Raw genomic sequence first — 23,296 nt, forward strand, 5'->3', positions numbered from 1 at the left:
AAAATGTTTTCATCACTTTAGGCTGATATGTATTCGGCCACATATTTTTGGTAAAAAGAATCCCAATAAGAGTATATTGATTGGTTTGCGCAAAAGTTATCGCATCTACAAACTAGGGGATAGATTTGTCATTTTTATTCATTTAGCAATTTTTAGCGGGACTGTGACAGATCGGACACCTAACTGACATTTTTGACACTTTTGAGGGGACCAGTCACACTAATACAGTAATCAGTGCTAAAAATATGCAATGGCAGGGAAGGGGTTAAAACCAGGAGTGATCAAACGGGTAAGTATGCTCCTGGGGAGTGCCTTCTAACTGTATGGGGGTTGTACTCACTGGATGAACACAGAGACCTGTGTTCATAAATAGGAAGACCTGTTTTCCTCTCTGACAGAACAGCGGTCTGCCTTGTTTACACCAGCAGATGAGGAGCCATCGCGGATGGCCAGTGGACATTGCGTCTGCCGGACCCGCTGATTGGCTTCCCCTCTGATCAATCGGCGTGCATGCCCCTGCTATCTGTTACACGAAGCGACGTACAATTTTCGTGTAATAGAACCGACCTACCGCAGTAAAACTACGGCAGCATGTCAGCAAGTGGTTAAAGCGGAGTTCCGGGCACAAAAACTATATTTTTTTTTGTGCCCCTCCGCTAGGTAGACCTCACCTGAAAAGAAATTGGATAGTAATTTTTTTTTTGTTTACTTACCTTGTAATTGAAGATCGAAGATACTCACCTCAGAGTACTTCCTCCCTCGGAGCCGCGGCTCACCCCGTCACTTCCTGTCTCGCTATGATTCCTGGGAGCTGAACGTCATAGCTCCCAGGAATCAATGCGACGGCACCGGCCCCGCTCGTCATTTCCGGGCGACGCCGCATGCCCAGAAGCTGTTTAGGAATGCGGCGCCGCACCGGAAGTGACGAGAGGGGCCGGTGCAGGCGCATTCTGGGACAAGAAGACGCGGAAGAAGACACAGAAGAGGACCGCGCCGGCTTCAGCTGCCCACAAGAGAGATGGAAACGCTGTGGAAGAAATTTTATAAGTAAGTATTTCTTCTTGCAGGTAAGTGCGAACCGGGACAGATCAGAGGCTAGCCATTGTGGAATGTGCTAGCCCTGACTGTCCCGGGGGTATGTTTAGTAAAAAATGACTTCTGTGCCCGGAACTCCGCTTTAAAGTAACACAGTGCCATATAGAAAAAAATGGCCTGGTCATGAAGGGAAGTAAATCTTGCAGAGGTCAGGTAGTTAATAAACTAAAGCTCTCCTTTCTCTTTTCTTTCTGTTCAGTTTTCTCAGCCTTTGCCAATGTTTCATATTCAACTGTAACTCTTCATTTCCCCCTCCACCCCCAGCCAGAGTCGGCTTCCATTTATATGTCCCCTTGGTCCTCTCTTCCTCATGTCCCTATATAATTGTCATCCTGCCTTCGCTATTGTACCACCTTGTCCATGATCTTCCCCTTCTGATCCTCCTATATCCTCTCATGATCAAATTTGTGAGATGGCATACATACCAGAGTGTTATCCAAAATCTGTTGGGCCTAAATGAACTTGTTCATGAAGAGGCTCTGATTTGCTAGTTTTGTTTCCCAACATTAACAAACCTCGTGGCCAACACATGGTATGGCTGGCATGTGTGCTATATTGTTGTTTTCAGTGTTTTATATGCACTGTCGGCAATTCCAGAAAGTAATGTTACAAGGGTGCCAAATCATAGCTAAAATTTCAGTTATCCTCATACAACCTCCATTGTGGGAAGGGTCAACAATCAACAATTGTTCCTCAATGTCAGAGCAGGCATAAGAACAGAGCTGTGGGTAGGCATTCACATCATGGTAAAAAGCAATCTACTTTCTTTTATTGTTAAAGACTGAACCGAAAAACTATACTATACCCATCACATACACAGCCTATATTATTTTACACAAGCCGCATTACATAGAATGAGGTTATACAGTACCTACTATCTAATATATACAGTAAAATATTGCTAGAGGATTTTCAGCTTGAACTACTCATCCACTTTTGCCATCCCATGTTTATCTGTGGCTATAGGTAAAAGGATCTGCAGCAATCAGTCCTTCATGCTGAATAAACTTGATTGCTTTGCAAAACACAAGTGCATCAAATTACTTTAGATTTGTCTTTCGCAGCCTTTTTACCTTGAAAGAACCCTTCAATTTTTACATCCCCAGCTTCCGGTAAATCAGTGTTGTCAGTAAACTTTATATATAAAAATCCAGCAATATTTGTCAGTGAGCTTTTAGTCCCAGTTCACACATATGCAATGCGGGAACCCTGCGAATCCACTGCGGGTTCCCGCATCGCACTCAACTCGCAGGCAGTTCACACTGCCATATGAGAATCGCAGGGGGTGTCAATACAAAGTTAACGACACCCCCAGATCAGTTCACATATCACAGTGCGAACTGTCAGTTCAAACATGAATCGGATCTCATAGGTGTGAACACCCATGCGATCCGATTCTGGTGCGGACCAAAAAAAGGGTTCTGTGCGACTGTCCTGTGCGGTCCGAATGTGATGCGAATTCAGCCATACAATCTGTATGGCTGAATTCACAACGCACAGACATCGTATGTGATTTGCAGAGCAGTGCGGTGCAAATCAGATGTGATGTCTGACATCACATATGTGAAAACTGGGACTTAATGAGATTATTTTATTTTTCTGTGAACCTGTTTATTTTTGAATAACTTATCAGCTCAATTTTTCTGTTTAGTTCCCTTTCCATCATCCTCTAAAGATATCAAATAAAATGCATGTCATTGCAGTCAGCGGTTTCCTGCTTTTTTTTTTTTTTTTACCTTATTTAACCAGACCTCAGTCTTCCCTGATATTCTGCTATGCCAGTAAAACTTCTTCTCTTCAGTCAGCTGTAGGAAAGTGGGAGTTGGGGGGAGGGGGTAAATGGAGTTAAAGAGTTACAAAACCCAGGACCCTGCATTCACTATATCTTGTCTCTCACAGTACACAGAACATGGAGGCTGGGTTCACACTGATGCGAATTGGATGCAGGCTTCCCTTCATCCAATTCGCATGACAAGAGACTGTGACCGGCTCTCAATGGCGCTGGTTCACACATCTCTGGGGTGGCCGCGGAGCGCTTTGCACAAGGGTCCTGTGCGGATTTGACTCCGTTTCAGCTCCAAATATAGGCATTAATTCAAACGGAGAACAGGGACACACCAGACCCCTGCTGTGAGCTGCATCCGCACACAGTGTGAACCCAGCCCACAATGCAATTATTTAAGTAAATATAAACTGCTAAATAACCTTTCTCATCAGAAGTATATAGCAGTCTTGTGACTTTTATCAGTGTCTGGTTAAAGCTTTTGGGAGAAGTTTTTATTCTCCTCTGACTGTCCTATGAGGCTGTAGGACCCCTGACCCCCTGTCTGGACTATAATGATTGGCCCTGTGCTGATCACATGCACCCTCCCAAGAAAAAACTCTCTAGTAATACACACAAAACTGAGCACATGCAGACTGACTCCAAAGGCTCTGTGTTATCAGGAGATGGATTGGGGACAGTAAAAGAAGAGGAGTATCAGAGAAGACAGGATCAAACAGCCTTCTTACAAGAAAAATTGGATACAGATAACTGCGCATGGTCAGAAACAATAAACAACAACAAAAAAAAAGCCTCTGTTGTATTAAAATTTTTGGTACAATTAGTACCATCCTCAGTTTCAATTTGCTGTGAAACATCAAGGAGAGCTGGACGATTGTTCATCCAATTTTCTTGTAGTGTATATCCACCTTAACTGGTTGCCGACCGTCCGCCGCCTTTTTACTCCGGCAGTGCGGCCCTCCTGCGCAAACCGACGTAAACCTACGTCGGTCACGCGCCTGCAGATAGGGGGCAAGCGTGCGCCTCCAGCGGCGCGCTCCCGCCCCCACTCGGCAGCAGGGACTCCGATGAACGGGGCAGGCGGCTACGAGTGCCGCCTGACACCCGCTATCGTTCCCCGCTGAGAGAGTAGAATGGTCAGCTGTTGTAGACACAGCCGACCGTTCTTCTTTCTGGAATGTTCACAGAGCCCCTGTGATCCTTCTATATAGGAACACATGTCTCTATGATCATTTCACAAGCCACGCCCCCCCCCACAGTTAGAATTACTCCCCTAGGCTCACATTTAACCCCTTGATAACCCACAGTGTTAACCCCTTCCCTGCCAGTGTCATTATTACAGTAACAGTGCATATTTTTTAGCACTGATTACTGTAGTAATGTCCCTGGTCCCCCCAAAAGTGTCAAAAATGTTAGTTAGGGGTCCGATCTGTCCGCTGCAATGTTGAAGTCCCGCTAAAAATCGCAGATCGCCGCCATTACTAGTAAAAAATAAAAGCAATAAAAATGACAAATCTTTCCCGTAGTTAGTAGACGCAATAACTTTGCGGAAACCAATCAAAAGAAGCTTATTGCGATTTTTTTATTTTTTTTTTACCAAAAATATGTAGCAGAAAACAAATTGTCCTGAAATGTTAAAAAAAATAGATTTTTACATTTTTTTTTTTTTTGAGAATGGTATATAGCAGAATGTGAAAATATTATTATTTTTTTTCAGAATTGTCGCTCCTTTTTTGTTTATAGCGCAAAAAATAAAAAAATAAAAAAAGTGCATACTGTAGGTGATGAGATACCACCAAAAGAAAGCTCTATTTGTGGGAAAAAAAGGACATCAATTTTATTTAGGTACAGCGTTGCACGGCCGCGCATCTGTCTGTAAAAGTAACGCAGTGGCGAATCGCAAAATATTACCTGGTCATCAAGGGGAAAAATCTTCCATACCAGTGATATGATATTCTAAAGCTTGGTAGATTTTAATTCACAAAAATTAGATTTCAGAATGTTTGTTCAGTTTTCAAATACTTAATCAACAACTGTTTTTGACCATGGTGGAAAAAAAAAAAAAAAGAGTAGGGTGGAAAAAAATTTCTTGCAAAAATGGTATATGTTTTTTTTCTTTGGGAACTTCTATTCATTCCAAAATAGAATGTTAAAATTAAGTTTTGAAGTACTTACAAATGACATTCATCAAGCCTCTGATGGCATTATTGATTGTAATGGACAAGATGTTTGGGATAAACGTTTGTACAAATAAATCTACCAGCGTGTGGCCAGCTTTAGAGCCCATTCACATTAGCGCGACTTGTCAGGCGACTTGTCAGCCTGACAAGTCGCGGTATGTCGCGGTCCATTGAGTAGTACAGGACCCGTTCTAATAGGAGTGACACAAGTCACTCCGACTTAGAAAAAGGGTCCTGTACTACTTTGGGGCGACCTCGGAGCGACTTGCATTGACTTCCTTTATGTGAAGTCTCTGCAAGTCGCGCCGAAGTCGCGGTGCACAGCGGTGCACGCTACTTCACAGGTCGCCCCCCCGAAGTCGTGTCGCCTCAATGTGAATGGGCTCTTAGCCTACAAGCACTGTGCCTTATCTCACAGCCGCAATCTCGTGCAAAACCTTACAGGACCTGCTTGACCAATCCCCCGCACTGCTAGACTGGTCACCGCCGCATCTTTACCACCATGCTTCAACTGTATAAGGCCCTGATGTCATCAAGGACAAGGCAGGGTCCATAGCCCTGCACTGAATGTTAGGACGCTGCAAGACAGTCCACTGCAGGAGCATGGGGAAGTGCTCTCGGCTGTTGAAGTGGAGGATCAGGAAATAAAATGTACAAACTCTTTCCTAGACTAAGGTTGGCAATAGATGGATTGAATCATGCCTGGTTCAGCAGGCACCAGCCGAGACTTGAACCCATGTAGGGGCAGGCTGATTGTACCAAAGTTGATCCATCAATCAACTTAGGTACAACTAGCATGTCGGATTATTAACATGAGATTACTGACAGCGGCTGCAGCAGCTAGCAGTACTCATCGTGCTCTCCTAGCACGGATGGCTCCCCACAATGAGAACCCCCCCCCCCCCCCCCCCCAGTGGGACAACACAACAATCTGCTTAAAGAGGAAGTAAAGTCTCCTTTTTTTTTGTACCTACAGGTAAGCCTATAATAAGGCTTACCTGCAGGAACTGTGAATATCTCCTAAACTTGCACAGTTTAGGAGATATTCCGAGTGCATGCAGCTGATGAAGTAATCAGGGCATGCCCTCTGAAGGTCCAGCATACAGTGCCGGGACCTTCAGAGATCGTGCCACAAATGGCGGCTCCCACGGCTGTCAATCAAAGTCAGTTAGCCAATAAGGAGAGAGAAGGGGTAGGGCTGAACCACAGTTCCATGTCAGAAGGGACACACAGAGCTGCAGCTTGGCTTGGGTGCCCCTATAGCAAGCTGCTTGCTGTGGGGGCACTCAGTAGGAGGGAGGGACCAGGAGCAGCGAAGAGGGACCCAAGAAGAGGAGGATCTGGGCTGCCCTGTGCAAAACCACTGCACAGAGGAGGTAAGTATAACATGTTTGTTGTAAAAAAAAAAAAGAGAGACTTTACAATCACTTTAAACTAACACAACCCTTGCAAGTGTTGGCACATCGTTGTATTCTGCTAACTGTATGTGGTCTATTTGTGTAATGGATAGCTCTTTTTTTTTCTATTTTGCGAGAACTTTTGCATTTTTCTCCACATAAAAACCAAGCTATCTACCAAAAGTGAGTGACAAGGGCTGCAGCAAACTATAATATTGTTAGGGATTCTGAAGCAGTTGCAACATCAGTTTTTTTATACTTAATAAATGAATAAATTGTATAAGAAACCCTTGCAGTGTTTGTCCCAACTCTGCCACTATTACTTTTGCCGGACAGCTTGGTCTGCAAAAAAATTTAAAAGAAAACATCACGTGAAATAAAAAAATAATTCATATACTGAATATTATAACATGCATTACCTGCATACAGTTATCAGGCTGCAACTTTTTGCCAACAGTGGTCCCTGAGGATAAAAGTCGCTGTCCTTTGAACCATATGTATTCTCATAGGTTTTAAAGTTGAGAGTTCTATCATATTATTGCCAAAGTTGATGAGAATGTGAATGTCTGTTCATACTTTCTGCATATTCTTTTATATGTGTTCTTTCCTACTTTCATATTATATGCCAAAAGCTTTGTGACAGTTCGGTCTTTTGATAGTTCCTTATATGTAAACTTTCTTCTGAAGTCTCAATAAAAAGAGAATTAAAAAAAAAAAGTTAAAAGTACTGCACAAAAACAGATAGTAAAAGGATGCCTTTACCCCTTTATTATATACATCATACGTTTCATGAAGTCTTATCAAAGCGTTCAGTAAGCTTTACAAGTATAGTTCTTCATGTATCTGTAGCTTCTTTACAATTTTTATCAATAGTGTAATACACAACACATTGCCAACTTTTATCACTTTTGATTATTAAATGGCTGCTTTGAAAGCATTGCATGAAAATGACTAAAACATACCCGTCTGATAGATGATAGAACACCGTTATCAATAAATAGTGGCATTTACATGGTTGCAGACTCATCTCTTTGATGACAACAAAATGACACGTTTTGTGGTTGGCTAAATGTTGGTAGGCATGGATTAAATCTTGGGATTCATTCATACCTGTGTGCTGTGGGAATGTGCGCAAAATCATGCACTTCCTTGCAACACACAGAACACGCACTGCGTTTTTGCAGGTGTATGGCAGTGCCAACAATTCTTATTGGCATCCCCATGCTTCTTGCATTCACGCACACCAAAACACGTGGTGCAATACCTTTTGGTGCAGTAAGATTTTTAAAATGGGTCAGGAACTTATTTTGTATGTTGCTTGTGCACATTGAAATCAATGGGTGGCCCTAAACATGATGTGCAAAAAAAGCGTGCACGCTCGGTGTCTCCTGTACAGTGTGAATGGAGCCATACCATTTTTTGTTATTGGTTTAGATACAGCTGGAATGAATAAACCTCTTCCATTATAGGTGTGCAAACAAAACCCTCTGTTTTCAACGCAAACTGTACAGGATCTATTTGGTTGTTTTGCAGGCTAGCTGGTAAACATGCTAGGAAATCATCTGTTTGTTTGCAATGTGTGTTACCCTTCTATGTGCACCTTGCTGCAAAGCTAGTTGGGGTGGTTACCAGTTTTTTATACAGTTGGTCTAATTGGGTGCAGAGATGCACTGGATGCCTTCACTGCCATGGTGCTATTGCTCGGCATCACGTGCGTCTCTGTGCCTTTAAGAAGTGCAACTGACAGTGCAATAGTAGAGGGATTCATTTGACAGGTACTTTAAGGCCGGCCATAGATGGAGTGCATTTCTTTGTTGCAAGCAAGAGTTGCAGGAAAGAAATCTGCTCAATTACCCCATCAATACAGGCAGGGTTGACAGGGGAATCCATCCCACTGAGCCACTGTGTTCTTCCAGTGGAGGAGCAGAGTAAGCTTATCCCTGCCAGGAGTACCCAGTGATTATTGCTAGTGGCTATAACAGCGGCTAGTGATAATTGCTTGTAAAATCCAGCAGGCTGCTTGTACGCAAGTAGATCGATCGACCAACCTGGGTGCATTCAGCCTGCCCATATATTATTCAAATCTGGGCCGGTTCCTACTAAACCGGCTTAGATCTGAACCATCTATGGCCGGCTTTAGTCTGCCATAACATGCTAATATTCTGTACGGACTAACGCCTAATGACATAAACAACCTGGGGATTGTAAAGGCAGAAGGTTTTTTTTTTCTTAATGCATTCTATGCATTAGGATAAAACAAAATAAAAAATCTTCTGAGTGCAGCAGCCCCCCTCAGCCCTTTGGGTACTTACCTGAGCCTATCTTTATCCAGCGATGTTGCAGGTGTGTCTCAGCTGCCCCCCTTCATTGGGTGAGAGAGCAGAGTGGCGTAATTGGCTCCCGCTGATGTCAATCAAAGTCAGCCAGCAAAGGGGCAGGGCCAGGTTGCGGCTCCTTGGCTGAATAGACACAGGGACTTGTGACTTGGCTCAGGTGCCCCCATAGCAAGCTGCTTGCTGTGGGGGCACTAAACAGGAGGGAAGGGCAGGAGCAGGAACAAGGGACCCAAGAAGCGGAGGATCTGGGCCACTCTGTGCAAAACCAACTGCACAGAGCAGGTAAAGGCCCGTACACATGTAGCGATTGTCGGCCGTTAATATTCGGCCAACGTCCGATCGGCCGATTGTCGGCTTGTTAGTATGATGCTTCCGACAACCGACTGCGACTTTTCGGCCGAACAGAATCTGGTGTGCAGGCTTTAAAATTTGTGTTGGCCAACACCAGAACGGCCGATTGTTCCTCAGTCAGTACAGAATTCGGCCGACAAACAGCAGATGAGCAAGACTGGGCATGCTCAGAGAAGAAAAAACACACGGAAAGTTAACCATCACATGACATCACTTCTGCAGTTGGCTGTTGTTGGCCGACAAAATTTGTGTACAGTCTTTAGCAATTTTCAACCGACAGGACAGCACCGGACAAAAGATGGCCGATCGTTCAGCCGACAATCGCTACGTGTGTACGGGGCTTAAGTATAACATGTTTGTTTCAAAACAAAAAAAAATTAGACTTTACTTTACTATCACTCTAGTACAAAAAAAAAATAAGAGTTTAATTTTGCTTTAATATCATATCATCATCCGTAGGGCTCATTCACATGGTGAAAAGCCATGTGTTTATGTAAGGCACCCAGGAGTGACAGAGGTCTGTGTACTGGGACTTTCATCCATCCCTGTTCACAAGAAGGTACGATGACACACATTCAGCTACAGCCTGTCATTGATTTGTACAGGCGACTGAATGTAAACACTTGGGCGCCTCCTAGCTGCATAAATACTGAATAGCCCCCTGTGCCCATGTGAATGAGCCCTCCATATATCATCAAACTATCAGTTACAGTGCCAGGGATCTAAGATCTGAATGTTGAAAACCTTCGGCTGTCCTTGGACATAGGAAAGGGTTGGAAAGTGTTTTATATTTTTGCTTCTCTTAAAAGAATACATCATAATCCTTTAATCCTGATTACTTTCTTGAAAGTCACCATTAAATAAGCAAATCACTGTAACAAGGACAGAGTGTAAAATCCAAGTTAGAGATTTACCTTTTCCCCGAGAAGTCGCTCTGAAGTTCCAGCCTCCATGAAGAGCCGGTGAAGGATTTTTAGGTCTTGTTTGCAGGTAACGTCCCCTCACGCTCATGCTTTACTCTCATCTGTACAGCCAGCATTAGAGGAAACGGATACAAAGTAAGATCTGCAGACATCTGTATCATGGGCGGGTTCTGTCCTCCCAGCATTTCCTATATGACATGCTGAACTGCTACAACTCTGAGAAAAACCTGCATTTCCCTCGGGGGTCAAAAAGCAAAAACAAACCGGGCCTTCGCTTGTGTGGGAACCAACTCAGTCTCCCTTGCTATATTCATCTAGGGATATGAATTTTTTAAAAAATTAAAACAAAACAACTGTCACAAAATAGTGACTGGACTTGCCAAGGAAAACAATTGGCAGTTTCCTGGCATCGCAAATCCATTATTCATCTGGGCATTAAAATCAGTTTAGGTACTAACCGCAGCTGTTAGAAGGACAAGGAAAACGAAGAGCTCCGCATATTGTTTGTAAGCCGTATGAATTATAAATACGCACTTCTGATTATTCAACAGCCATTTCAAGTTACATAAGGCTGCTATGTCAGTTCATTTACAGACAGAATGTCTAAAATGCACAGGAACAAATCTTCCCAACTGTCATTCTGCTGTGACAGGATACTAAGAGAATGAAAACTTTTTACTGAAGCAAACACCTTAATAGCCACAAAACAGAAATACACTTTGTGTGCACCAAATGCCATTGCAAGCACAGGTATTACCTTGTAAATATAGCAGTGACATCACTCAGAATTGCTTGCAGAATACTACAGGAGGGGGCAGATACAAGACCAGTCACCCTGCAACAAGGAGACTGGTCATTTATCGTAGTTCATATTGCCTCTTCTCTGGGGGTAGCCACTGCATTTGTGTTGTTTAGAGGTGGAGTACTGTATTTCTTGCTGGGGGGGGGTGTTAATTGGTGTGGGGGGAGGGTTTCTTGAGGGGACAGTTCCTAGTGGGATGGAAAGGTTGGAGTGCCAATGTGGGTGGGTGTCCAGGGGGTTCTGATAAGTTGTGACTACTTTTTTTGCTGTGAGTTTTAAACAGTTTTCAATAGATTATATTGTGGATGGTGGCTGGTGGGGTGTCTATGCTTTTTTCCTTTCTTTTTTTTGTTACACATATGGTCTTTGTGACACCTACCCACTTAGTAGGAAGCACCGCATTTGTTGATGATCAGTGGGGTTCCCAAGATCCATTACTATTTGTGTGCCTTTTACACAGCACACAGGAACAGAGCTGAGGCTGTCAATCACAGGTTGAGTGCTGAAGTTTCCTCCCCTGTCACTTTTTTTCTCTTATCTAGGTGAAAAACACAAAGTGCGGGTAGGAAGGTTTATAATGCCTTTAAAGTGTTACTTAACCCACAACAGTAAAATCAGTGTGTATATGCAGTAAAGCATACTTGTCATACTCACTGTGGAACGTAAGGGGTTATTCCTGCTCATTGTGTAAAAAGGCTGTTTGGTCCTGTCTTCTCTGACCCTCCCCTTTTTTACTGTCCCCAATGCATCTCCTGATAGTACAGAGCCTTGGAGTCACTCTGCACATGCTTAGATTGGTGTTTATTGCTAGAGAGCTTTTTTTTTTGTAATGTTTTTTGGGAGGGTGCATGTGATCAGCACAGGGCCATACAGCACTATCCAGACAGGGGGTCAGGGGTCATGCAGCCTCAAAGGACAGTCAGAGGAGAATGCAAACTCCACCTTCAAGCTTTAACCAGTGTTTGGCTGGACACTGATAGAAGTCACAAGACTGCTATATGCAGCTGATGAGAAATGATATTTAGCAGTTTATATTTACTAAAATAATTGCATTTCCATGTTCTGCATACTGTGGGAGACCAGATATAGTGAATGCAGGCTCCTGGGTTTAGTAACACTTTAAGTACTTACAATGTTTTAGTCCCGGTTCACATTGGCACGACTTGTCAGGCGACTTAGTCGCCTGACAAGTCGTGCTCCATTCAGTGCAATGGAACTGTTCTAATCAGAGCGACTCAAGTCGCTTCAACTTAGAAAAAGGTTCCTGCACTACTTGGGGGCGACATCGGACCGGCTTGCATTGACTTCTATTAGAGAAGTCATTTGCAAGTCACGCTGAAGTCCCGCTGCACGGGGCAGCTTCAGAGGTGGGCGACTTTGAAGCTGCCCCAGTGTGAACTGGCTCTTAAAGAAAGAAAAAAACATGGTGAAATGTGCATTTATGGCAGCGATTTACTGAATGTTTATTTTTATTGTGCCCTGGCATTCAGTTTAACTTGTGTGACGTTCACTGAATTTCTGTATATACTGTACATACAGTAAGAGCCCATTCAGACTAGCGAGACTTGTCAGCCTGACAAGTCGCGGTAGGTCGCAGTCCATTGAGTAGTACAGGACCCGTTCTAATAGGAGTGACACAAGTCGCTCCGACTAAGAAAAAGCGTCCTGTACTACTTTGGGACGACCTGGACCGACTTGCATAGACTCCCATTATGTGAAGTCCCTGCAAGTCGCGCCAAAGTCGCGGTGCACAGCGGTACACGCGACTTCACAGGTCGCCCCCCGAAGTCGGATCGCCTCAGTGTGAACCGGCTCTTAGTGATTTGTTTTAGTATGTCTGACAAAGAGAGCGAAGTGTTCCTGAAACCTTGCACTACAAAATAAACCCAGCATTTAATATACTGTATATGGTTAACACATTAGAACACTTTACTTCAAAGTATCTGTAAACTAAAATTAGAAGCTAACATTTTCAAAGAAAAAAACATTGGCTAAAGAAAACAGAAAGAGAAAAAAAGTTTATTTTTAATAGCAGCATGTAACCAAAAGATCCAAAAGCTTAACTGGTTACTGGTAAAAATAGCACGTCAATTTATTGTCACAGTTTCCCCTCCTCTGTAGCTCACAACCATAAACTCAATTTGTCTTTGGAAGACGCAGCTTCATTCTCATCACAAAGTCTGATAATCTGTTTTTCTGGTCACTCTCTGTCTACTGCCTTCACTCTCCATTTGGTTGTCTGTGGTGTTGACAGCAGTAATCACATTTTGTACATACCAATGGATCTATTATTGCCCAACGGCCTCTGGCTGGTTGCCTAGGCCCCTTATTATTCCACGCATAGCCATAAAAAAAAAAAAAAAAAAATGTAGACCAACAGCGTGGTTATAACAGAGACTGAGCGCGAAACACAAAGGCAATCCATTAATAATCAGAAGTCAATGGCAAACACTTTAGGAGAAAATAACAAGTGAACTTACAGGAAACCTATGTTCTATTATACACTGGACCTATTACACAGTTGCTTATAGACTACATTGTGAATTTTAGTGTATTCTACTAACATTTTATTAGTGGAATGTGGGGGGGGGGGGAGGGAGGAGCCTTATTACCCCCCCCCCCCTTTACCTCATGGGGCCGTGTTGTCGGCGCTTTAACTATTTTCTGAGGTGATTTGAATGGGGCTTATTCTCATAAGTCAATTGGGGTCACATGATCTTGAAGGTCCTGGAAGGTTAGAAGGGTCAAGTGTGGATTGGTCAGTTAAGGTCACTTGACCTCGGAACCTTCTGGAATAGCTTTGGGGGGCTTATATAGGCAGCCTCCCTGACAGGATTTTTGCCAGTTATCTCAGAGGATTCATCGCTGGAAATTTCCCTCCCAATATTGCCCACCCCTGTCGCGGCCGGTTTATGTGGTGGGTCCCTTTGGTTTTTAAAAAATATTCAAAGGGGACATGTGGCAATATGCTAAACTAAATGCTAGATCAGCCCGAGTCTTAGTGGCAGGGTTGAGTGTTGATAATTTATGGATAAGTTTGATGTTGAAGATATTTAAGTTAAGGCCCCTTTCACACATATGGACCGCTCATTTCATCAGTTCAGTCACATCAAAATGGATGAAGTATTCATCTGTTTTTTTTGTCCGTTTTTCTACATCCACTACCAATGCAAAAACGGATGAAAAATGGACCGTTTGTCAGTTTACATTCATTTTTCGTCCGATCCGTTTTTTTAGCGGAAGAAAAATAGGGCTTTTATCCGTTTAAAAAAACGGATATTGACGAAAGCGGATGAAAACAGATGTAAACGGATGATCATCCGTTTTTCCATAGGAATGCATTGATGTCCATTTTTCTTCTGTCAACGGATGGATGAAAAACGGACAAATGGTCCGTATCTGTAATAGGGCCTAATAAAGTTTGATGATAACAACATTTTTTTAAATTAAACCAATAAACCAGGCCGCGGCCTATTTGATCCAGATTTCTGTGTGTGGTATATTTGTACATGTTTGCAGGTTCTTTGGCCTGATGCCTGCGGTCCCTTACAACCATACATTTGATTTAGCTAAAACACTGTTTAATCCCCTTAAGTGCCGCTTCACACTCTTGCGAGTGCGGCGATCGCATGTAATATCGGAGCGCACTGCTCCTTCATTACATGCGATCAGCTGTGTGGTGCGAATTCAGCCATACAAAAGTCGCACATGACCCTTTTTTTCAGCCGCATCAGGATCGGATCGCACAGTGGTTCACACTTGTGCGATCCGATCCTGTGTGAACTGTAAAGATCGCACTGCGATATGCGATCAAACTGGGGGGACGCTCCAGATGACGTCGTAGTGACGAAACGCGTATGGAGTGGCTTATTGCGTCAGTACGTCACTTCCGGTGGCGGTGGTTCTGACCTGTGGAACGCGGAAGCGATACAGTGTGGCGGACCCTGCACGCTGACAGTGAACTTCCCGAACTGTGAGTGGCTATAGCATCTTTGTACTATGTATTCAGCATACTACGCAATGGAGGCTACTTTATAATTACAGTACCTGAGGCATATGAGAGTGGGAATCTGGTACCAGTAACACCCGGATCTAGTGTGCGGTAAGCATTATTTGCCTAGTGGGGTGACCACGGGCAGAGCATCCTACTTCTATTGCACGGTACTTATTGAGCACCCTGTGCACAGGGATTACCTGACTTGCAGCACTAGCACTTTGTCTGGTTTATGTTATGGCACTCTTTGTCATTAAAGGACCACAATAAAACGCACTGTGCACTTTACAAACATATGGCTATATGATTTTATGTCACTTGGTTTACATTTGCACTTGGAATTTTAATTTCACAGTTTTTATCAATTTTTCACTATTCACATTGTGGTAGCGCCTAGCACCAACAACACTTGCACTTTCTTAATTGTGTGAAATACCTTCATTACGGTACATCGCTGCTCTGTGCTCAGCTAATCTCCTGCTCTCTCCTGTCTTTCTCCTCTCATACGGTAGCTGTCAGAGGGGGATCTCAGCCCCTCCCCTCTGCAGTGTACACAGAAGAGCCCGGTATATTAGATTAGAATAGGTTCAGCTCATCTGCCGCTCTGCTGTCCTCTTTTCCCTGGCCGACAGCTGGGGGTTACGGAAGCGCCGATGTACCGAGGGTATTTCCCACAATTCTAATCGAACACCCCGTGCTTCTGTGTACACTGTAGAGGGGAGGGGCTGAGATCCCCCTCTGACAGCTACTGTATGAGAGGAGAAAGACAGCAGGGAATCAGCTGAGAGCAGAATGTCGATGTAAGGAAGTTATTTCACAGTATTATATTACAAAAACACACTGGACATTATTTAAAAAAGCTAATAAAATGCATCCTAGGATTTTTCATACACTAAACTAGGGCTTATATTGCAGCCCACCCCGATAATCGAGATAGGGCTTATTTTCGGGGTAGGGCTTACTTTCGGGGAAACCCGGTATAGATGGATCGAAATTTGGCTAGACCCTCCATGCATGTGCAGATGTGCTACCAGTACCAGCGGCATCTGTGTATGTACCAGAACTTTTAAGATGGCAGCAGAAGAGGGATGGGAGGAGTGCTTGGTGGTTACGTTTCGCTTGGAGGTCTGGAGCACAGTTGGCCTTGCGCTGAGCACAAACACACACAGGAAGCGAGTAATAATACAGGAATCTTTCATATTCTGTTAAAACATGGTGAGAGTCGTATGCTCATGGAAAACATACATCAGTTAGAGTTTAAATCACTGAGAAGCTACTGTAACCATAGGTAAATAACAGACAAGCAAGCTTATCCAACTAATGTAACAGCATTTATTTGCCTCCCAATCTTCCTTTCACTGTGGGATACATGAGAGGTCACAGGTTCACGTCATAGGATGGATTACATTTTCACAATGATCTCTGCCATCCTTTCATTTAAGGATTGTCAATACTGAATTACACGTGTGTACGAGTCAGTACAGGATTCCTACTGTCAGGTGTAGACTTCAAATTCTAACAGAAAAGCAACAATACCTTTTATATATAAAAATGTTTTCTGTACAGAAACAATTGAGTACTGTCCGCGATACTATTTTCTGTAGTAAGAGAACTTTAACCCCTTTGCACCTACGGGGTAAAACAAATCCTAATGCCTAAGTCCAATTTTGCAACTTTGACAAGTGTTCATAAACATGTACATTTCATCACAACTACTTTGTGCATCCAGGTGGATTATACCACGTTTTTTTTTTCAGGACAAATTGGGCTTTCATTTGGTGGTAAATAATAATGGATATCTCCTGATTCTTTTTTTTTTTTTTTTTTATTATTATTATCAAAGAAAAACTGGCCCAAAATAGAGAAAAAAAAAAAAAAAATTTAAAATTTAATGTACCATAACCTTCCACCAAAGAACAACCCAAAATAAATTATCCTGCTCTTGACGATCGCAGCGATACCACATATGTGCATGTTAGTAGTTGTTGGTACCCGTAGCACAGCCTAGAAAAAATAGTGCGCAATTTGCTTTTTTTTAATCCTGCCTAAAACACACTGCTGACCCAAACACTAACCCTGGAGCTGAACTAGACCTTCATTTATTTTTAATTATTATTTTTTTTCTACATACACTTTTTTTTCCTATCTCTTCAAGGAAATAGAAAGATACAAAGTATCTGTCTCGTCCATTCACAGAGACAGAAAACACGGGGGCGGGCTTCACAGTGACTGATCACTGTCATAGCCAATCAGAGGCTATCACAGCGATCAGGTGACCCGGAATGTCAGATTGTTAGAATAGGGCCCCTTAGAATGGGGCCTGGGCTCTTGGTGGGATCCTGGTCTCTGTGCTAGGAGCGTGCAGCCCAAAGGGAGATACGCAAATATGCATTTTGCACAGAGCAGCCCCAAGCCTCCTCTTCTGGGGTCCCTTGCCAGTGCTCCTGGCTTCTTCTCTTCTTGATGTGCCACCACAAGAAACCATTTCCTATTTTGGCACAAATGCGGGCTCAATCCTGAGCCACAGTAACTGCATCCACTGACATAGATAGTGCGGCTTGGGTCCGTCCCCTGCTCCCATCACAGGATTTTTTTTTAATTCCTTTATTTAACAAGAAGTTGCATTGTACAGACATATGCAAGAGTAGTGCATGATAAAGATACAGATGTAGTCAAGTATTAAAATTGGTAACTGACTTCCGGTCTTGGCGCCGTATGGGGTAGTCGCACTGCACACTAGCTCCTGCACACCGGCCACAAATCTGCCTCTCAAGCCCACCTGACTCCTCTCCGGGACCCCCTCTCCTTCAGGGAACCCCCTCAGCCACATGGACTGCTTTTTGGACAAAAGCGGCCCGAGCCTGCAACCCGCTCAGCCTCCCTCGGAGCCCGCTGTCCTGCCTCGTAAGGCCGTCATGGCGTCTGAACCTGCAATGGAGGTAAGCAGTTAGAGTGAGGAGCCACGGAGTGTATAGCACAGGCTTCGGCAGCTCTCCTCTTCCTACCATCTAGGCCGCAGTTGAATAAGCAGTGCAGGCAGGCATGCTGCAGATAAACAGGGAGCTTGGGGAGCATGCCACGAGGCTGGATGAAGCAAAGCAGAGGATCTCCAGCTTGGAGGACGAGATGTACCAGGCACACTCTGCTGAACAGGTACAGGACAAGACTAACCAATATATTTTACAGAAACTTGAGGATTTAGTAAATCGGTCCAGACACCACAATTTGTGCTTTATAGGGGGTCCCAGAGTCACTGCAAGCAGCAGCAATGGCTGACTTTTATGCCCGGCACATTCCGGAGGCCTTAGGGCTACCAGGCCCTGCACAGTGGAGAGGGCCCATCGCATAGGGGTTTTCTCGAGTGAGCGCACCTCTCCCCGTCCGATCACTGCAAAATTCTTAAATAACACGGACAAAAATCTAATCCTACAAAAGTATAGACAATCCAAATCTCTACAAATCTATATGATAAAAAATTTGATTTTTGCTGACTACTCCATTGAGGTATCGAAGAAATGGAAAGCCTTTCAACACATCTGCGCACAACTTTTTCAACAACAGGTTACATTTACATTAGCCTTCCCCGCTACTCTTCGCTTTAAGGCCCCTAAAGGGGATCAAGTTTCCTTTCAAGACCCATCTGAAGCCGAAACGTACTTGCGCTCCCTCCACCTGGGAAACCAACAGAACAACCCTACCAGGGCACCGCCGATGCCCCGACCTCTAGATCAACGGAGCCCCCACAAAGATTCTCCTAAACACCTGAGATTTTCTGGCCCTCTCTCTAAGGCTTGGTGACTCCATCTACAGTCTGTTCCTCTTCTACTCTTGGTATGAGTATTTACTCAACATGGTGGTTATTTGATGGTTTAGGATGGCCTCACGGTTGCTTGTCACTAGATTTATCTATCTTCGCTGTCTGGTGATCGATAAACCATATATCCTCCTATCGCTTAATTTCTTCATGTTTATGTGTCTTTTGTTTATTGCTCCGGCTACAATGCTTTTGTAAGAGTTTTACCCTATAGGCTCACACGGTTTCCCGCCACCACCCTTCAGTTGCTATACTGGTCCCCTTTATACGCCATCCCATGTACTTGGCAAAAAGGGCGATCACTGTGCACCTGCTAGGGCCGGTTTTGGGATGCTATCTCGGGAAGTGACCCCATGCGGAAGAAAGAGATGTTCTCGATATGTTTTGTCATTTGGTTTAATTAAAATTCCTTTTACACCCCTACTTTTACTTCTTTCACAGTCCTTCTTATCCTTCTTCGTTTCAGTAACCCTAATGTAATTGCCTCCAGCATCACATTTCCTCAGGTATCCCTTCATGAGATGGTGACAAATCACATCACTCACTTTTACATGACTAAAATACCTGCCTTTATCCCTCTCACACACACCCCCCCCCATGAGTATCGTGTCCTGGAACGTAAAAGGACTTCAGTCCCCTTTCAAGAGGCTAAACATTTTGCGTCATCTGCAAAGAATGAAAGCCGATATAGCTCTCCTGCAAGAATCCCACCTTTCCTCCCCAGAATGAAGAAACTCTGGGTGGGATCGGTATTAGGCTCGAATGCTATCAGCTGTAAGGCCGGTGTACTTATCTTGATACACAAGAAGTTGGCTTGTGACATACTTGATGTTATGTCCGATGACCTAGGCCGTTTCATAACAGCCCACGTTCACATAGGCAATAGAGACCTGTTAATTTCCAATGTTTATGCCCTCAATAATCCAGGAAAACAATTCTATGGCAACCTAACTACTAAACTCCTAAAACCCCTGTATATTCCACACATAGTAGGCGGGGACTTCAATGCCATACTGTACCCATACTGCACCCAGAAGCGCCATCAAAACTTTTTAGAGCCACGGGTACCATCCCTCTTTGCCTCCGCTGTGGATTCTCTCCTTCTTACTGATGTGTGTCGTCTCCACTACCCGACAGATAGGAAATTTACCTTTTATACTCCTTTCCCCACAAGATTTTTACTAGGATAGACTATTTATTCTGCACGGACAGCCTGCTCCCTTTCATTTCAGATTCTAAAATTCATGACATAGCGATCTTAGATCATGCCCCTATCTCCCTCTCCCTAGAATTTCCAGATTTCCCGTCCAGCCCCAAACTTTGGCGTTTCCCTTCTTATCTATAAGGTAACATGGATTTTTAAGCATATATGGAGAGGGCCTGGCAAGAATTCTCTACAGTAAATCCATCTCATCTGGGAAATCCAAATTTATTTTGGGAGGCTGGCGAGGCCTTCCTCAGAGGCAAGATTATATCCTATGCCAGCTCCTATAAAAAACACTCTATGGGCAACTATAAATCAGCCAGCATCCGACTTGAAACTGCCCAACGAGCACTCGTCCCATTGAATTCCCCTGCCACGAGAACCGAATGGCAAGAAGCTAAACATGCTTTGGTGCCTGGGCAGACACCTTAGAGCTTACCAGGAGAAATCACTTGGAAGCCAATCTGTACAAATATGGGAATAAAGCTAGAAAGCTCTTAGTGAGACTTTGTAAAGGCCCACATTGCCCCACTTTCATTACAGCCCTACATGACTCCTAGGGGGTTGTTAAAAACACTCACCGAGATATTAGCAAAGTCATGTTGGAATTTTACTCTTCATTATATGCCAAAGATCCTATTGACATACACACAACACAAAACTTTCTGAAACAAAAACACCTTCCGAAAATCTCACCATCCCAGGTAGCAGACTTGAATGCCCCTATTAGTCCAACAGAGATCACCAGTGTTATAACTCACCTTGCCCCTAACAAAGCTCCTGGTCCGGATGGTCTCACTAGCGAGTTCTATAAGTCTCTCTGTAATGTAATTTATCCCACTCTCAACAGCATATAACACTTTACAACAGCATATGGGAGGGTGGGGATTACATTTATCAAAGAAGGGTAAAGATCCACTAGAGACAGGGGCATATCGTCCCATTTCACTCTTATATCTAGATGTTAAAATCTTTTCAAAGATAGTTGCTACCAGACTCGCAACTATTCTCCCATCTGTAATACATTGCGCTCAGTCAGGATTTGTGAAAGGTAGGACAGCCACATTGAACATACGCCAAGTACTTATGGTACTGGAACGAGCACATACTGATCCAGGGGCGGATTTAGCCATCATAACCTTGGATGCTGAAAAAGCTTTCGACAATATCAGCTTCAACTGGTTGTCCATGGTATTGCTTAAAATGGGTTTCACTGGAGCCTTTACTCACCTATTCAATGCCATGTATAACGACCTTCGGCCAGACTGGTGGTGGCTTGTCTCCTCTCTGACAAATTCTGCCTTCATAAAGGAACAAGGCGCCCTCGTTCCCCTTTACTTTTTTACCTAGCCCTTGAACCCCTCTCCAGATTCTTGACCGAGTGGGCTCCTCTTCATGGTATCATGATTGGTGCTCATTAAATCTGCACAGCTCTTTTCGTAGATGACGTCTTCATCTTTTCCTTGAAACCAGGCGACGATATGCTCACCATCAAAATAATCTTTGCTGAATTTAGACTGGGTTCTGGCCTTGGTATAAACTATGATAAAAGTGAAATCCTCCCCCTAAATGTAAATTTAATCCGGAACCCTAGATCATCCTGGACAACTAATTCAATATTCACTGTAGCCAAATCTCACATAACTTACCTGGGCATAAGAATTGGCAGAACCCCTTCTTCTCTTTACACTCTTTTATTTTCCATAATTTTTTTTTTCCTTTTTGCATACAAAATCCGACAAAAAATATAAAACAACAGTGTTAACGCAGCCAACTACTTGGGGCAAACACTCCAAGGCTTTGCGTAAATAGACAAAAAAACAAAAACAAACAAAAAGGGGGGGGGGATTCAAGATTCAAAATTCAGCCTGAGCCTATTTAGGTTGCAACCCTTGTGTTTCCAAGAAAAACATCGGCAATGTCCCTAGAAGGATACCATTCAGTGAATCTAAAAGGGCGTATCATATCTGTCAAGCTCTCTTCTGAAAATGTATATTCCAGAAATGATCTCCATCTGGTAAAAAATCTTGGGGTAGTACGTAGGTTTGAAAGCATAACGTCAAGTCTTTCCAGTTGGCATAGGGACAGCAAAGATTGTTGAACCTGTGAGAGATTTGGTGGGGTGGGGTTAATCCAGTTAGCCATAATCGTTCTGCATGCTGCCAAGAGGCAGAGGTGAGTCCATTGTGAAGAAAAGGATATGTAGGGATATGTAGTTAAAAAGGCAGGTAGTAGGGGTCTTAGGTAAACCCATACCCGAAATAAGAAAAATATAACCCAGCACATTATTCTGGAATAATACCTGTTGAGTCCTACCTAAAGAATGAGACACTAAATGCTTATATAGAATAGAAATAGAATATTCTTTTTGGTGAAGCACTACATCGATAAAGGAAGGTTTAAATGGATTTGTTCCATATCTACAGCAAGTCCGCAAAATGGAAGTCATTTGTAACACTCTTAACTATCCTCCTTTACTGTCGAAATTCATGCAAGAGCTAGAAAACTGGATGGAACTGCCTCTTTCTCTCCTTGGGAGATGCCATTTGATCAAGATGGCTAGTTTTTCCAAACTGCTATATCCCATACAAACTATTCCTCTACTACTGAAGCACAAAGATATCCAGCTGTTAACTAAATCCTTCCCCAAATTCATTTGGAAAGGCAGACACCCAAGGATAGCTATTAAAAAGCTTTATCTCCCCAGGAGAGAGAGGGGCATAGGTCTCCCCAATATCAGGGTCTATAATATAGCTTGTCTCTTAAGAATAGGAATGGACTGGATATCCCAAACCTCTCGCTTACTCCAACTACCATCTTGAGTCAGCTATGGCGTACCCGTTCTCTCTGCCAGCACTACTCCACTGTAAATGGAAAGCCCTGAGACCGGATCTACAACACAAAATCCTATTACGCGATACAGCAATAGCCTGGAGGGAATTGAGGAAAAGCCTACATCTCCCTCTTCACATATCTGTTCATCTCCCCATACAGGGAAATCCTATATTCCCCCCAGGTTTGGAACATGCAATTTTTTCCCTGTGGCAATAGAAAGGCCTCACAAAGTTTTCAGACTTTTGCAACTTGGACTCTGGACTACCTCTGGACTTCCCTTCCATAGTGAACAAATACTCTTTACCTCACTCTCATGTTTTTTACTACTGGCAGTGTGTCAGTTTCATCTGCGCCTCCTGTAAGGATGGCCAACATTGACTTAGCTCCACTATGATAGACACTCCTCAGCGGTGAGTCATTCACTATTTCCAATATCTACAAGCCTCTTATTCTGAAAATTACCCCCACCCACCTTGATGACTTCCACTGCTATGAACTGGGGCAAGGATTTCCCAGAACCAAATCTATGCAAACATTTCTAGCTGGATATAATGCAACTCTTCAGTTTACGAATCTTGGAGA

The 23,296-nt window shown here is 43.5% G+C and overlaps 1 protein-coding gene across 8 annotated transcripts in view; it reads right to left on the bottom strand.

Moving 5' to 3' along the window:
- The window catches only part of UTRN (utrophin), a gene marked incomplete at its 3' end in the record, with an annotated part of 1,040,500 nt that overhangs the window by 948,390 nt on the left and 68,814 nt on the right, over nt 1-23,296 (bottom strand). For 3 of the 8 annotated variants that reach the window (XM_082249943.1, XM_082249940.1, XM_082249939.1), the window contains exon 1: nt 10,057-10,262. The exons of 2 other annotated variants lie outside the window; for them this stretch is intronic. In XM_082249943.1, coding sequence (XP_082106069.1) covers nt 10,057-10,153 — 97 coding nt within the window. In that variant the 5' untranslated portion in view covers nt 10,154-10,262. Of the gene's footprint in view, nt 1-10,056; nt 10,273-23,296 lie in introns of those variants that run through there. 3 more of the 8 variants (XM_082249942.1, XM_082249944.1, XM_082249945.1) reach the window with 3 other exon arrangements.

The sequence above is a fragment of the Pelophylax lessonae genome (assembly GCF_965119305.1).
Source record: "Pelophylax lessonae genome assembly, chromosome: 3".
NCBI lineage: Eukaryota > Metazoa > Chordata > Amphibia > Anura > Ranidae > Pelophylax > Pelophylax lessonae.